General features: G+C 44.6%; 2 protein-coding genes across 2 annotated transcripts; one reads left to right on the top strand and one right to left on the bottom strand.

Moving 5' to 3' along the window:
* The first annotated feature begins 3,183 nt into the window (after positions 1 to 3,183).
* On the top strand, positions 3,184 to 10,693 carry LOC100279192 (uncharacterized). The gene is given in 9 exon segments (NM_001152216.1): positions 3,184 to 4,962; positions 5,039 to 5,158; positions 5,335 to 5,383; positions 5,481 to 5,695; positions 6,240 to 6,308; positions 6,406 to 6,500; positions 8,166 to 8,259; positions 8,458 to 8,527; positions 9,181 to 10,693. Coding segments are annotated over 9 exon segments (2,709 nt in total). The 5' UTR covers positions 3,184 to 3,873; the 3' UTR covers positions 10,089 to 10,693.
* An 844-nt stretch (positions 10,694 to 11,537) lies between these two features.
* On the bottom strand, positions 11,538 to 12,581 carry LOC103640889 (thioredoxin M-type, chloroplastic-like). The gene is made up of 2 exons (XM_008664343.3): positions 12,148 to 12,581; positions 11,538 to 12,045 (listed from the first exon to the last, which is right to left on the bottom strand). The coding sequence occupies exons 1-2, from the start codon at positions 12,344 to 12,346 to the stop codon at positions 11,720 to 11,722; spliced, it is 525 nt and encodes a 174-aa protein (XP_008662565.1). The 5' UTR covers positions 12,347 to 12,581; the 3' UTR covers positions 11,538 to 11,719.
* Positions 12,582 to 13,447: the final 866 nt, after the last annotated feature.

The following is a 13,447-nucleotide window of genomic DNA, read 5'->3' on the forward strand; positions in this document are numbered from 1 at the left end:
TGTTTTTTCTATCTTCATGTGATGAATCACTAACAAACAACCGTTAATGCAATTCTCAGAACTAGCTAGCATGAAGTAGCATATTACTATGGAAGGATCTATAGGAAATATCTTCTAACTATTGGTTATCTCCAATGCATACAAAATTTTATACAGAAAAGAGTATCACTAATTCACTATGTGCTGTAGGTATCCACTATCTAACTTTGTTGGACTAAAGAGCCCAGACCAATCGACCCATTTTCGTGGAGGTCATCATCCTTCTTTGTTGAGCCATCTGGGTGACCTTGCAAATTGGATAAGTGCCATACAATACCTACTGCATATGAATTTTGAGCCTTTATCAGGAGCTGAATAAGAACTTTGTTCATAGAATCACACTGTTTATCTATAGACACCCACAATAGAATACCTACTGCTCATTATGGAGAAAATGTACCTATGATAGCCCTCACATGGCAGCTGCATAGTTGTGCTAAGTGTGAAGATATAACAATTTCTTGAAGGGGTGTTAACACAAATATGTTTATTGAATCCCACCATCACTTAAGCATTCATTTTACTGTTAGTTTGAATTGCAATCCCTCATAATTTTATCATGTGTGCTTAACTGCTTATGCATATACATATCTTGATAGGATTTTGTATGGAACTGCAAAGGTTGTTTTAAGAATAAATTCTAGCAAAATTCTGGATGGACAATCAACACCTCAAAACTCTCTCATCTTTGTAACCTTCAGTTACATTTCTCTGAACCTTTGCTTCAATCATGTGATTTATTTATCTGTGTGCCTTCAATTACTACAAAAGGTTTGCCTAGCCATGGCTCCTTATTGTTTACATTTGTTTATTTTTATTTTTTCATGACATGACAAAGAAATCACTATCATTATCAAATATTCAAATGCGTAGAGTTGGCAAAAGATTGACTATGATATTGATGATCTTTCTTGGTCCGAATGGAGTTTTTACACCTAATCACAGTCTAGAGAGTTTATGCACTGTCCTCCTTTTTTGGATACACTTTCTGTTAACAAAATGCTACACAGTTGCATTCTACTTACCTTGTGATTTTGATGGAGCTCTGTTGTTGTGCTTCTTTGACATTTGTTGGTCCTTTAAGCATTAGGTCTGCATCATGCATTATGTTGTTCTCTATTGATCTCTATATCCCATATTGTGGAGATCACTAAAATGTTAGTAATTTAACTTCTGTTCAAACTTTCAATTCCATCGTCCGTGAAAAATTGATAAGTTGACTTGACTCCATTTTATCTTCTCCTTATTTGAGCTTGTATTCTTATTTTTGAATACATTGCCGCCATGCACTAAGATTTCTATTGTTAAGAAACAAGGTGCTATTTAAAATTTGATTTATCCCTTACGAATGTCTGCTGGTTTCAGGAAAGTGTTGAGAGAGGTGGCATCTAGAGGACGTCATGTCGAACGTGTGAAGATTTTTTAGAAATGTATATTTGTGTGACGCTTTTTAGAAACTTGACTCCATTTTATTTTCTACGTTCCTCTTGGCTTTGTTTCCTATCCTTTTCAATGACTTGCTATGCATTTGCACTATATTTGGCATGTCTAAAACTGCTACACAAAACTTGCTATATATTTTGTTAAAAAATACTATATCCTTGTTATGCTTGATTGATCTTTATTTTTTCTGATCTTCTATTCTTGTGTGGGTCTATCAAGAATGAGGCAATTAGATAAGGATATATGCTTTGTCAGTATTGTTTGAGTCTTCGAGCGTAGCAGCAAAAGTTTTGGCGCATCATTGTTTTAGTTATTATGACATGAACAACCCATTTTATATATAGAGCTCGTGGCAATGGAAGTCCCACAATAGAACGATGGAACTCGTGACATCAAGTGGTGTCGTGCTCGGGCTCGCGCTCATCTGCAACAAGGCACTATTTCGCGTGAGGGTCCCTAACACCATTGTGCTCATGTCGTGTTCCGTGGCAACGCACGAGCACATACCTAATAGTTTCATTAAGATCTAATATTTTGATAAAAATATCTTATTTTTTCAGAGTCCCTACGATAGATATCTTTAAAGAGTGAACATAATTGGACCATTGGATAGCGAGAGCCTATTTAACAATAATGTTTCTCAAAATCATAGTTTTATACTACTATGCTTTACAATTATAATAACAATACCATAGTTTTAGCAACTCTATAAATACCATGGGTTTAAAGAACATTGTTTGGATACAACATTTTAATATAATATTAAGCAAAAAAAAACTAGCCATGCCAAAAAACATGTAAATATTTGTATATTCCAAAAATACCATAGTATTTAGAATACCATAATTATAAAAGGATAGTTTTCAGAAATATAACTATATACATCTTATATCATAAAAATACTAAGATATTATAAAAAACATGATATTTTAGAAAATATTAAAATACTTCACTATCAAATAATAGATTCTAAACAGTGCATTGGTGTACCGTGCACGGTAGATCAAGAATGACCGGAGTCATCGAGTGAGCGTCCGCCGGGGTGCCTTCCCACGGCGAGCGATAGGACTAGGCGTGAGTGGACGTGACGGCTCCCATCACCACTTCACCAGCACTGACAACGCAGACGCCAGGCACAGCCAGCCAAGCACACAACACCACGCCGTCAGCCCGTCACGCGCCGCGCCACCGCCACCGTTCCGTCCCCGCGGTGCCGCGCGCGCACGCCACTGACATCCCTTACCCCACCAACAGGGGGGCCCACGCACCGGTGTCTGCCACGCGCGCCGCGCTGGGTCCGATGTGGCACGGATTCCTTTTGACTTCCCACCTCGCAAGCTTCCCCCTCGACTCGGCCCGCCTGAGTCCCAGCGCCAGCGGCGGAAAGGGAAGAGAAGACGAACCAAAAAAAAAACTGAAAAGAAAAACAAAGCCGCACACACAAACACGAGCGCGAACGTCCGCAGGCCGCAGCGCCGGAGGAGGACGCGAAGGCGACCGGGCTCCCAGCAAACCCGCCGCGTCACGTCCCCCTCGTCCTCGGGGTCCACATCCAGGTCCACCACGTGGGACCTGTGCGTCAGCGATACAGGGCGGGCAGGCGGCTGGGCGGTCGCGGACCTTGACGGAATCCAATGCGGCTCTGAGGTTTTGACGTCCGCAAGGACGGGTCCCGGGGACACGCGCACACACGCACCCGACCCGAGTCGCAGGGATTTTTTTCTACTGCTACTGCGAAGTGCATTCTCTCCCCTTCCGTTCCTGGCTCCGGCCTTCCCTTCCTTCCTTCCTCCGCTCGCTCGCTTCCGCTTCCTCCTCCTCCTGCTCGCCGCGGCTCGCGAGGGAAGTTCCAGGCTTCCAGCGGAGTCGTCCTCGCGGGAGTGCGGAGCCCCGGCACGGCCCGGCGGCGCCACCTCGGCGCCGGAGGAGGGACGTTTGCGCTGCTCCCGAGGGCCGAGGCCCGGATCGCCGGATTCCTCCACGGGCTCGCTCGGATCGAGGAGGCGCGGAGGTGGGCTCGGTTGGTGGGTTTTTCGCCGGCCGTAATTCTTGTGGTGGCTTCCTTGCTTTCGGAGACGCGGGGCTGGGGAGCTCCCGTGCTTGCTTCTGGCTAATCCGCGCTTCCTTGCGTCGCCCTGCTCGGTGCTGCTACTCGCTTGGTTTCGCTGGATTACAGGACGAAAGGTGACGAGGAGGTGCGCTGACGCTTTTGCTCGGCTCCGGTTTTGGCTGCCGGCGGAGTCGCAATCTCGGCTAGATTTGCCGAGCTGCGGCGGTGTCGCAATCCCGGCTAGATTTGCCGCGCTGCGGCGGATGCTTCGACGCGCACCGGATCTCCACCGTTCCTGCGGCGCGGAGTGAAGGTACGGTTCCCGACCGGATTTTGGGAAGATGGTGCCGTCGGGGCAGCACAACCCGATGGGCCCGGGCCAGCAGGTGGGCGCGTCGCTGCTCCGGACTAGCTCCAGCCTCCTTGGCGGCGGCGCCGGCGCCGGCGCCGGTGGCCAGCCGGGGATGGGGATGGGCGTCGGGGTGCTCCCGTCGCAGTCGCCCTTCTCGTCCCTCGTCTCGCCGCGCACGCAGTATGGCGGTGTTGGCGGCGGGAACGGCTTGCTGGCGGGCGCGTCCAGTGTCGCGTCCATGCTCAGCAGACAGCAGTCCTATGGGAATGGGGGAACTGGGGTAATGCCGGGCAGCGGCGCTGGGCTCCCGATCGGTGGGCTGCAGCACAGAGGCGGCCTTGATGGCGTTGGTGACTTGGTTGGCACTGGAGGGCCGGATTCCATGGCGTTCTCTTCCTCGGGCCCTGGTAGCTTGGGCAATCAACTTGGCGTGGACAGCTTGCAGCAGCAGCAGCAGCTGGATGCACCACAAGATTCACAAAATCAGCAAGAGCATCAACAGCAAATGTCAATGACATATAATCAGCAGCATATGATGTCACAAACTCAGCAGCAGCAGCAGCCTGCAGTGAAGTTGGAGAATGGAGGCGTCCTTGGTGGGGTCAAACTGGAGCAGCAGATGGGGCAGCCTGATCAGAGTGTTTCCGCACAGATGCTGCGCAGTTCGAGTGGTGGTGTGAAGCTCGAGCCACAGTTGCAAGCGTTGAGGAGCTTGGGTGCTATCAAGATGGAGCACCAAAGCTCAGACCCATCTGTTTTACTACAGCAGCAGCAACATATGTTGCAGCTGTCTAAGCAGAACCCCCAGGCTGCAGCTACTCAGTTGAGCCTCCTACAACAACAGCAGCGTTTCTTACAACTGCAGCAGCAGCAACAACAGCAGCAGATTCTCAAGAACCTGCCTTTGCAGAGAAACCAATTGCAGCAGCAGCAACAACAGCAACAACAACAACAGCAACAGCAGTTGCTTCGTCAACAAAGTCTAAATATGAGAACCGGTAAATCAGCTGCTTATGAACCAGGAACCTGTGCAAAGAGGTTGACACATTACATGTATCACCAGCAAAACAGGCCACAGGTAAACATTTGTCACAAACAACTATTGTCATCATTTCAACCTAGGCGGATGCTCATTATTAAAGATATGGTATTAGGACAATAACATCGAGTACTGGAGAAACTTTGTCAATGAATACTTTGCCCCAAGTGCCAAGAAGAGGTGGTGCGTTTCTCTGTATGGCAATGGCCGTCAAACTACCGGAGTTTTCCCTCAGGTTTATCTTTTGTCGACTTGAATATAGGCTGGTAGTTCAATTTTAGTGACCTGGTTGTTTGTTATGATTACTAGCAATCATACAGTCTTTTGTTTACATGCGATATATTTTTTGAGAATGCCCCAATTTGGCTTTTTGGTTCTTTAACATGTATACAATGCTATGTTATGTTTTAGGATGTTTGGCATTGTGAGATATGCAATAGGAAGCCAGGGCGAGGTTTTGGTGGGTATAATTGTCTTTTAAATATATCCTAGTAGATATTTTATGTTTCCATGCGATTATGCATTATTACTATTCGATGCCATCTTACCTTTTATAGAAACAACGGTTGAGGTCTTGCCACGGTTGTGCCAAATCAAATATGCCAGTGGTACACTCGAGGAGCTTCTGTATGTTGATATGCCGAGAGAGTCCCAGAATTCATCTGGACAGATTGTTTTGGACTATACCAAAGCAATCCAGGAGAGTGTCTTTGAGCAACTGCGTGTAGTCCGTGAGGGGCATCTAAGAATTGTATTCAACCAAGACTTGAAGGTAATATGTTCTCTAGTTGAGGTACTTTGTTATTTTGTTGGAATGGTGTCCCGTATCAAAAAAACTGTTTGGTATTCTAAGATAAACTCTTAATATAATACATGGAGGACGGTCTTTCCCTCCCCGGCCGAGTTTTTTTTTATTCTAGGATAAACTGAATGATAGTCTTGTTCGAAATTACCTTTCTGGCCTTGTTAATTAATGTCGTTAGGCAGGAGTTCATTTTTTTGCTTTCTCGTGTGATCAAAGATTTATAAATTAATGCAATTACTGAAATTTATTACACTAGGGAATCTTGCATGCCCTCATGCATGCATGTAGAACTATAATTCAGAGGTTATCACCAAGGTAGCCTTTTTGTCTCCCGTTATTGTGCAAGGCAAAAAATGGTTCAAAGAAAGAGATACTAGCAAAGCCACCTCAAAATAATGAACGAAGAAAATGCCTATAATAATGCATAATTATGTAGCACAGGAGTAGTTTGTCACACTCGTGATAAATTTAACGCTGTTGGATAAATTGTTGTGTCCATTTTACTTCTTAGATTGCATCGTGGGAGTTCTGTGCCCGGCGTCACGAGGAACTTATTCCTCGGAGATCAATCATACCACAGGTATATTTTGCCAAAGATAATGGAATGTGCATTTTGTCATCTGTATTGTGATTCTGATCATGGAGGACTTAATTTCATGCACCTTATCTTCTATTAGGTCAGTCAACTTGGTGCTGTAGTGCAGAAGTACCAGTCTTCTGTTCAAAGTTCAGCATCACTATCAAGTCAGGACTTGCAAAACAATTGTAACTCGTAAGGACTCTTCTTTGATGTGCTTATACTTTTGAACTTTAAACTAAGTTCTTTGGTAAATTCAATTTTTTGCCAAGCTACCATTCTGAGCTTAGTTATCCAATCTGGCAATCTCCCCACAGTGCTATGCTGATATAGCTAACCATACTTATGGCACATGGTTTCTTGATCTTTGCAGATTTTGTCTCTCTTATTCATTGGTGCTTCTAGTTCTTGCATGGTTGTACCTCTATATAAATCAAGCATAGCTTGCAACCTCATAGTAGAACCGGTTATTTGCTGTTTGCTATATTTTTTTAGCAACATACTGGAGTTCTGATTTGAATTTTGCATGTCATAATCATAACCTTCATTTTATAAAGTATTAGTGCATGTGAGTATCTAGCACTTTGCATTCAAACACTGCCCAAAATGGAGAATTTCAAGGGGCTTTGTTAAGTTAACTATAACATGCATATACATCATCTTTTGTATTGTGTGCTTTGGAGGCTGTGTATATCATGCGTGCCATTTGTGTTGAGCAAGTAGTCAATACACGCTTTGGAGGCTGTGTATATCATGTGTGCCATTTGCGTTGAGCAAGTAGTCAATACACGTTTACCAGGAACATAGCTCCTGTTTCAAAGGAATATTTTATTGAGCCAAAAAAAATCTGAAACTAAGCGACGGAGAGCAGGAACATCAAAAATTCAAAACACTGCAATGAACAAGTGAACCTTTTGCTGTTGGACATTCGAACTTCCGTTGACATAAATACTCCATTCCAAATTATAATATGTTTTGACTTTTCTGGATATATGACATTTGCTATGCACTTAGATATACATGATAGTAAAATCAATGTATTTAGAAAAGCCAAAACATCTTACAACTTGGAATGGAGGTAATAGTATACAAGCTATTGAAAACATACACATTTTTTATGATTTGTTGAGCCACCTAGTTTCTGAATTATACTGCTATCTACATAGCCGACATTCATATGATGCAAGTGGTGCCCTGGTAGTTAATATGTCCTCATTATTAATGGCCCCTGACTTGATTTGTTACTCTTAACTTTCTCAACTATTTTGACATTTCCATCTTGGTGGGTCCACTGAGTTGATTTTCTATAATGAACTGAGAGTTAGAGTAGTAATGAGCACCGCAAGTAATAAGTATCTATCCTGCATGGGTTTATGGGAGCAATGATTTATAATTTCTTGCCATACAAGTTACTGGCCTGGCCATGTGAATTTCAGTCCTGTGTATTATTCAGAGATGTTTGTTGCTCCTGTAATCTAGTACTCCCTTTGTTAAAAAATATAAGGCATGATTTGATTTGATGTGGTCGTTAAGATTACACTTTGACTGTTAATTTGTTTAAAATATATAATACATAATTTGTGGCAACAAAAGTTTGATCATTAGAAAATACTTTTAAGTACAAATTCTTATGATTATTCATTTGTCAAAGATTACAATGTTTGAATTTTGAAATACATGCATGCCTTATATTTGAGGTTGGTGTGACAAGAATCCTCCAATATTTGATGTCATGTTACCCTGAATTAAGAGAACTGCTTTTATTTCCCTCATTATGATTTCTGTTTGTATTGGGACGCGTGATTGTCACTTCCATTTACTCCGTATTAATTGTTCTAATACACAAAATTGTTGAACTAGGTTTGTCGCATGTGCTCGCCAGTTGGCTAAGGCACTGGAAGTGCCATTGGTAAATGATTTAGGATACACAAAAAGATATGTTCGCTGCCTCCAGGTACTGACTGTTTCATGAGTCCTTTTGATTCAGTTAATAACATGCCAAACTTCCTTGCAATTTGTGTCCACAACTGCACATGATTGCATTGTACATAGCCATGTAGATTTATCGATCAATTTCATTTTCTTTTATGCCACTCTTATTGAATTTATCACCCTAACTAATCTTTTCTTTTGTCTAAACATTGATAATCAGATTGCAGAGGTGGTTAATTGTATGAAAGATTTGATCGATCATAGCAGGCAGACTGGGTCTGGTCCAATAGGTGCAGTATTACTTACCTTTTATCCTGTTCTTGTGGCTTAATGTATTGTTGCTTCAAAACATAATTTGTTCAATAAGGTGAAAGGAGATTTTTTGGGTACCAGTTCACCCCAATTCGGACTACAAGTCTGTAACTTCAAGTACAGGGTCAATGTTAATTTCTCATTTGTCAAGTGCAGAAGTGCTACATGTTTTATTAGGCATTTTGTCTGTTTTACCATTGATTTTGAACATCCTACTTGCATGTTCTTCTACTGTCTATGACCCTATCACATTGGAACAGTTCTATTTCTGTGTTTTGCAACCCATATATTTCTGCAGTGTCGTGTACGATTTGGGATGTGTGATGTTCCAACACATAATTAGGATAACTAAAAAAATGGAAACTTTCTATCGGTTAATGTTCATCACATCTTTGTTTTTTATATAGCTTCCAAATATTTGTATCTTAGTTTATGCATGCTTTTGTCTGGATGAAAAGCTAATGAAATATATTATTGAACATACAACACATAGTTATTGGGTATGAGTTGGCATGCATTATATAGTATCATTATTGATAAGTTGTTTGATATTTTTAATTTGGCAAGCCTGGTATCAATCATTTTCTTCTGCTTGTTTTGAACATACACAATCATGTTCTTTTTTCTCCAGAGAGCTTACATAAATTCCCTAGGAGAGGGAATTCTGGGGTTAGTTCTGTTCAAGCCCAGCAGCAATCTGAGGAGCAGAAGCCTGTTCCACAGAATTCTAACCAGAGTGGTCAAAATTCTGCTCCCGCAACTGGAATGCAAGTCTCTGCCTCTGGAAATGGCGATGCTACATCAAACAATTCACTCAATTTTGCACCATCTACTTCGGCACCATCTTCATCTGTTGTTGGTCTCCTTCAAGGCTCAGTAAATTGCAGACAAGACCATCCAACAAGCAGCGGCAATGGTCTGTATAATGGTGGAAACAGTGGTCCGGTTGCTAAGGCCAACTCAACAAACTCCATGCAATCAAATGCACCAGCATCGTTTCCTTTGCCAGCACCCTCGGCATCAAATGGCAATATGATGCCTGCTCCTCAGCACTCAAGCCAAATGAATTCACCAACCATGTCATCAAACCTACCTCCTATGCAAACACCTGCAAGCCGACCTCAGGAACCCGAGCCAATTGAGTCTCAAAGCTCGGTCCAGAGGATATTGCAAGACTTGATGATGCAATCCCATATTAATGGTGTTGGCCCAGTTGGCAGCGATATGAGGAGAGCAAACACAATTACTCCTGGTATGAACGGTGTCAACTCCTTAGTTGGTAACCCCATGACAAATAACCCTGGAATCAATGGGATGGGATTTGCGGCCATGGGTGGCCTTGGTCAACAAATGAGAACGGCGATGGGGAACAACGCATTGGCAATGAATGGAAGGACCGTGATGAATCACAGTGCGCATGACCTGACACAGTTGGCCCACCAGCAGCAACAGCGCGATTTAGGAAACCAATTGCTTGGGGGCCTTAGAGCTGCAAACAGCTTCAATAACCTTCAATACGACTGGAAGCCTGCTCAGTAGAGTGAGCAGGAGTCAGAAAGCTCGCACCTAATATTATACAGTTATCCTTGCTGGGTCGGTCCATCACTGACAACACAAAAGTTACGCCTCACCACAACCTGCCCTCCCTCAGAAGCGGAGTGTTCTTACTGATGGTGCATGCTACATGTTACAGCGAATATGAAACATGAGCGCTGATCGGTACATGTTACATCAACTGTCTGTATGGCTGTCTCCCATTGTGTTCTGCAAAAGTGAGGCCCCGTGAATCAGAGCCTACTTTCACATGGGACTCATTGTGGGTGCAAGTGTTGGCGGATTCCAAACTGGGGCAAGATCAGGGCGTCTTTCTTTCCCCTGTTTTTCCAGGTTGGATGACAACGATTTCTCTCTTGCAGTCTGTACTCTTGTGTACCATGGCTCTCCGTAAGTTGTGAAAGCATGAGCACCTATTTCCACCTTTGATGGCCAAGAATCTCATTGTAGCTTTGCTGTACCATGTATAAGCTGTTATTAACTAGTGGAAAGCAGCAGGAAAAAAATTCTGAAGGGAGTGTGAATCTTGGTGTGTCATCTGTGTACCTGTGTTTCTGATAAATGCTCTCGTTTAAGCAGGTTGATCTTTCACATGACCACGGCGTTCCTCTCGTTTCATTTGTTGGATTAAAAATGGGTTGGTAGTCCGGCTGTGAGTTTACGTTAGTATGTGTCACTCGTGAGTATTTGTATTGTGACGGGCTGGTGATGTTCAGCTCTGGAGAGTATCTGTGTCACAAGTCTTTGTTCGGTAGCCAGAAGGCTGGATGTGAGCAGTGGCTGAAGTTAGCAACGAGTTGGGCAATAAATAATAGTAGGAGCAGTGGCAATATGAAACTAGACCCGTTTGTTTCTGATTATAATCTGTGTAGATTATATAATCCATTGTAAATAATCAAGATGACAAACAATCAAGCAGATTATGAGTAGATTATACAATTTGAAGCCTAGATTATGATAATCATTTTATCTCTCCTCAAAAGGAGCTTATTAGAGATTCTTCTATCCTCCTTCACGAACGCACTTCTTCCTCCATCCGCCCGTCGCACTTCTCCCATAACCTACCTACCCACCGCTACTGTATCTCCATGGATGACCATGACGCCGACGACAACCAGTCGAAGCGGACACTCCATCGCCGGTCTCGATCTGGACAATGGCGTGGAGCACTGTCCGTCGGGGCGCAACCTCGGCACGGCGAGCGCAGGATGTGGCATTGCCACTGCAGATCACGCCGTAGATGCTGCTCGCCATGGCTCACGTGTGCTCTAGCTGCTCGATAAAATGATCACAAGAATGAATGTTGTTTCAACACTAGCAGACTACGCCGGCGTTGCCACAGCACACTACGCCGTTGATGCTGCCCAGGCAGGTCCATGTGATGCAAGGGCAAGGCTATGACGGAGCAGTAGCAGAGGGCTGGCTGCCTGAACCGAATGAACGCATTACGCATCATCGTCATATCATATATCCATCCATATATATGCAAGGGCAAGGCTAGAGATACATGGTGTTTATGCGCGAGCTGGGCACATGTATCATCGATCCCAGTATCCCATGCATGCAGATGCAGCTCGGGGGCACATCACGAGACATGGGCTGCCTCTCTCGCGCGCTCATGAGCTACTACCGATGTACTTGTCGATGAGGGTGGTGAGCGTGGACTTGGGGACGGCGCCGATGACGCTCTCCTTCTTCTCGCCGCCCTTGAAGATGAGCACGGTGGGGATGCTGCGGATGCCGTAGGTGGACGCCACGTTGGGGCTGTCGTCCGTGTTCACCTTGCAGCACATGATCTTGCCGGCGTAGTCCTTGGCCAGCTCGTCGATCACCGGCGCGATCATCCGGCACGGCCCGCACCACGGCGCCCAGAACTCCACCAGCACCGGCGTCTCGCACGCCATCACCATCCCGTCCCAGTTCTTCTCGTCCGCCACCAGCACTGCCCACGGAGCCACCAGCGACGCGACGCGGGCGAGGCTCATCGTCAGTTTATTTATATATATATTCGCAGGCACCGAAACTTACTCCTATATAATATTACCTTCGTCCACGGCGTTCTTGGACTGGCAGACGTGCCGCGCCCGGCGCGTGGCGACGCGGCCGACGGACAGCGGCGCGGCCGCGACCCGCTTCGACGGCAGCACCAGGTTACCGCCGCTGCTGCAGACGAGGAGCCTGTCCTTGCTGCCAGCAGGGGCGGCGTGCAGCGCCCACGCTCTGAAGCACGTCTCCAGGGCCATTAATTCTTGTCTGGCGTGGTGGTCTCACTCACCTCACGCGCGCGTCCACGGCGAGAACGAATGTGGTGAGTAGGTGAGCGCGAACGGCCGGCGTAGGCGGCGGGGATAGGATTTGTTTCCCGGACATCATGGATATTTGGGAGCAGGCTGGGGTGGCATTGTGAGGTGGGCAGGGCCTGCGGCTCTGCATGTGGATGAGGTGTTTTTTTTCCAGCTCCTGCGTTGCCACCCACATAAGCTTCCTTTTCTTCTGGCATCGTTTATGTGCGCGCGCTGCTGTCTGCCCTGGGCCGCCTCACGCCTCTAATTCAGCTAACGTGGTAAGAAGATGAAAACTTTTCCTTTTTATGTTTAAAAATAATCGAAATTTCAAATGTATATCCAGATTTCGAAAAAAATACATTTATGTATACCTACAGCATGAGGTAAAACAATCTAAGCAACTAAATAAATATTAACAATTATTTTATATACATATATGTGAATTACAATATAAACCGACTTGAAAGGAATAGGTAGATTTTAACATAACGAGTCACGAGACACACAAAATCAGACAGAGCTCCATTACCCCTCCATGGACTCTTCTCTGTATTGAAAATGACACAAATGAGATTCTAGAGGGATAGAAATGATTATATAGCGGGGACCTGACACTTAGCCACAGAGCGGCAGGTCCCCAGCCGCTCACCCACCGAGCGACAAGCTCCCTGCCGCACTGCCATTGAGCGACAGGAGCCCTAGCGCTCGGGTAAGGTGCAACAAGAACTGCTCAATAAAAAAACAAAACAATACAGGTCTATACTGCTCCCCACTGACGCGACAAGTACCCATAATTGTAATTTTTTAAGTTGAGATATAAAATAGAAATTTCATTTATTTTTAAATATAAAAAGGAAAAGTTACATAAAAGATCTTGGAGAACATTATAAAACTTCAGTATCTCATCCCCTCAGCACTAGCCATTAGATGGGATAAAACATAGATGCATACTATGGAATTAGGAGAAATCGTCATAGATGGTGTATACTTCAGCGGTCGGTGGAGGCGCATAAATGTGACCACATGCTCAGCCCCTCCATGAGGCATTTCCTGGGTGTG

The sequence above is a fragment of the Zea mays genome, chromosome 10, assembly GCF_902167145.1.
Source record: "Zea mays cultivar B73 chromosome 10, Zm-B73-REFERENCE-NAM-5.0, whole genome shotgun sequence".
Lineage (NCBI taxonomy): Eukaryota > Viridiplantae > Streptophyta > Magnoliopsida > Poales > Poaceae > Zea > Zea mays.

Excerpts from the sequence above, each read along its gene's own strand:
- LOC103640889 (XM_008664343.3), bottom strand. The coding sequence starts at position 12,346 with ATGGCCCTGGAGACGTGCTTCAGAGCGTGGGCGCTGCACGCCGCCCCT. Across the intron at positions 12,046-12,147 it reads CAAGAACGCCGTGGACGAAG|TGCTGGTGGCGGACGAGAAG; the intron begins GTAATATTATAT and ends CTCCGTGGGCAG.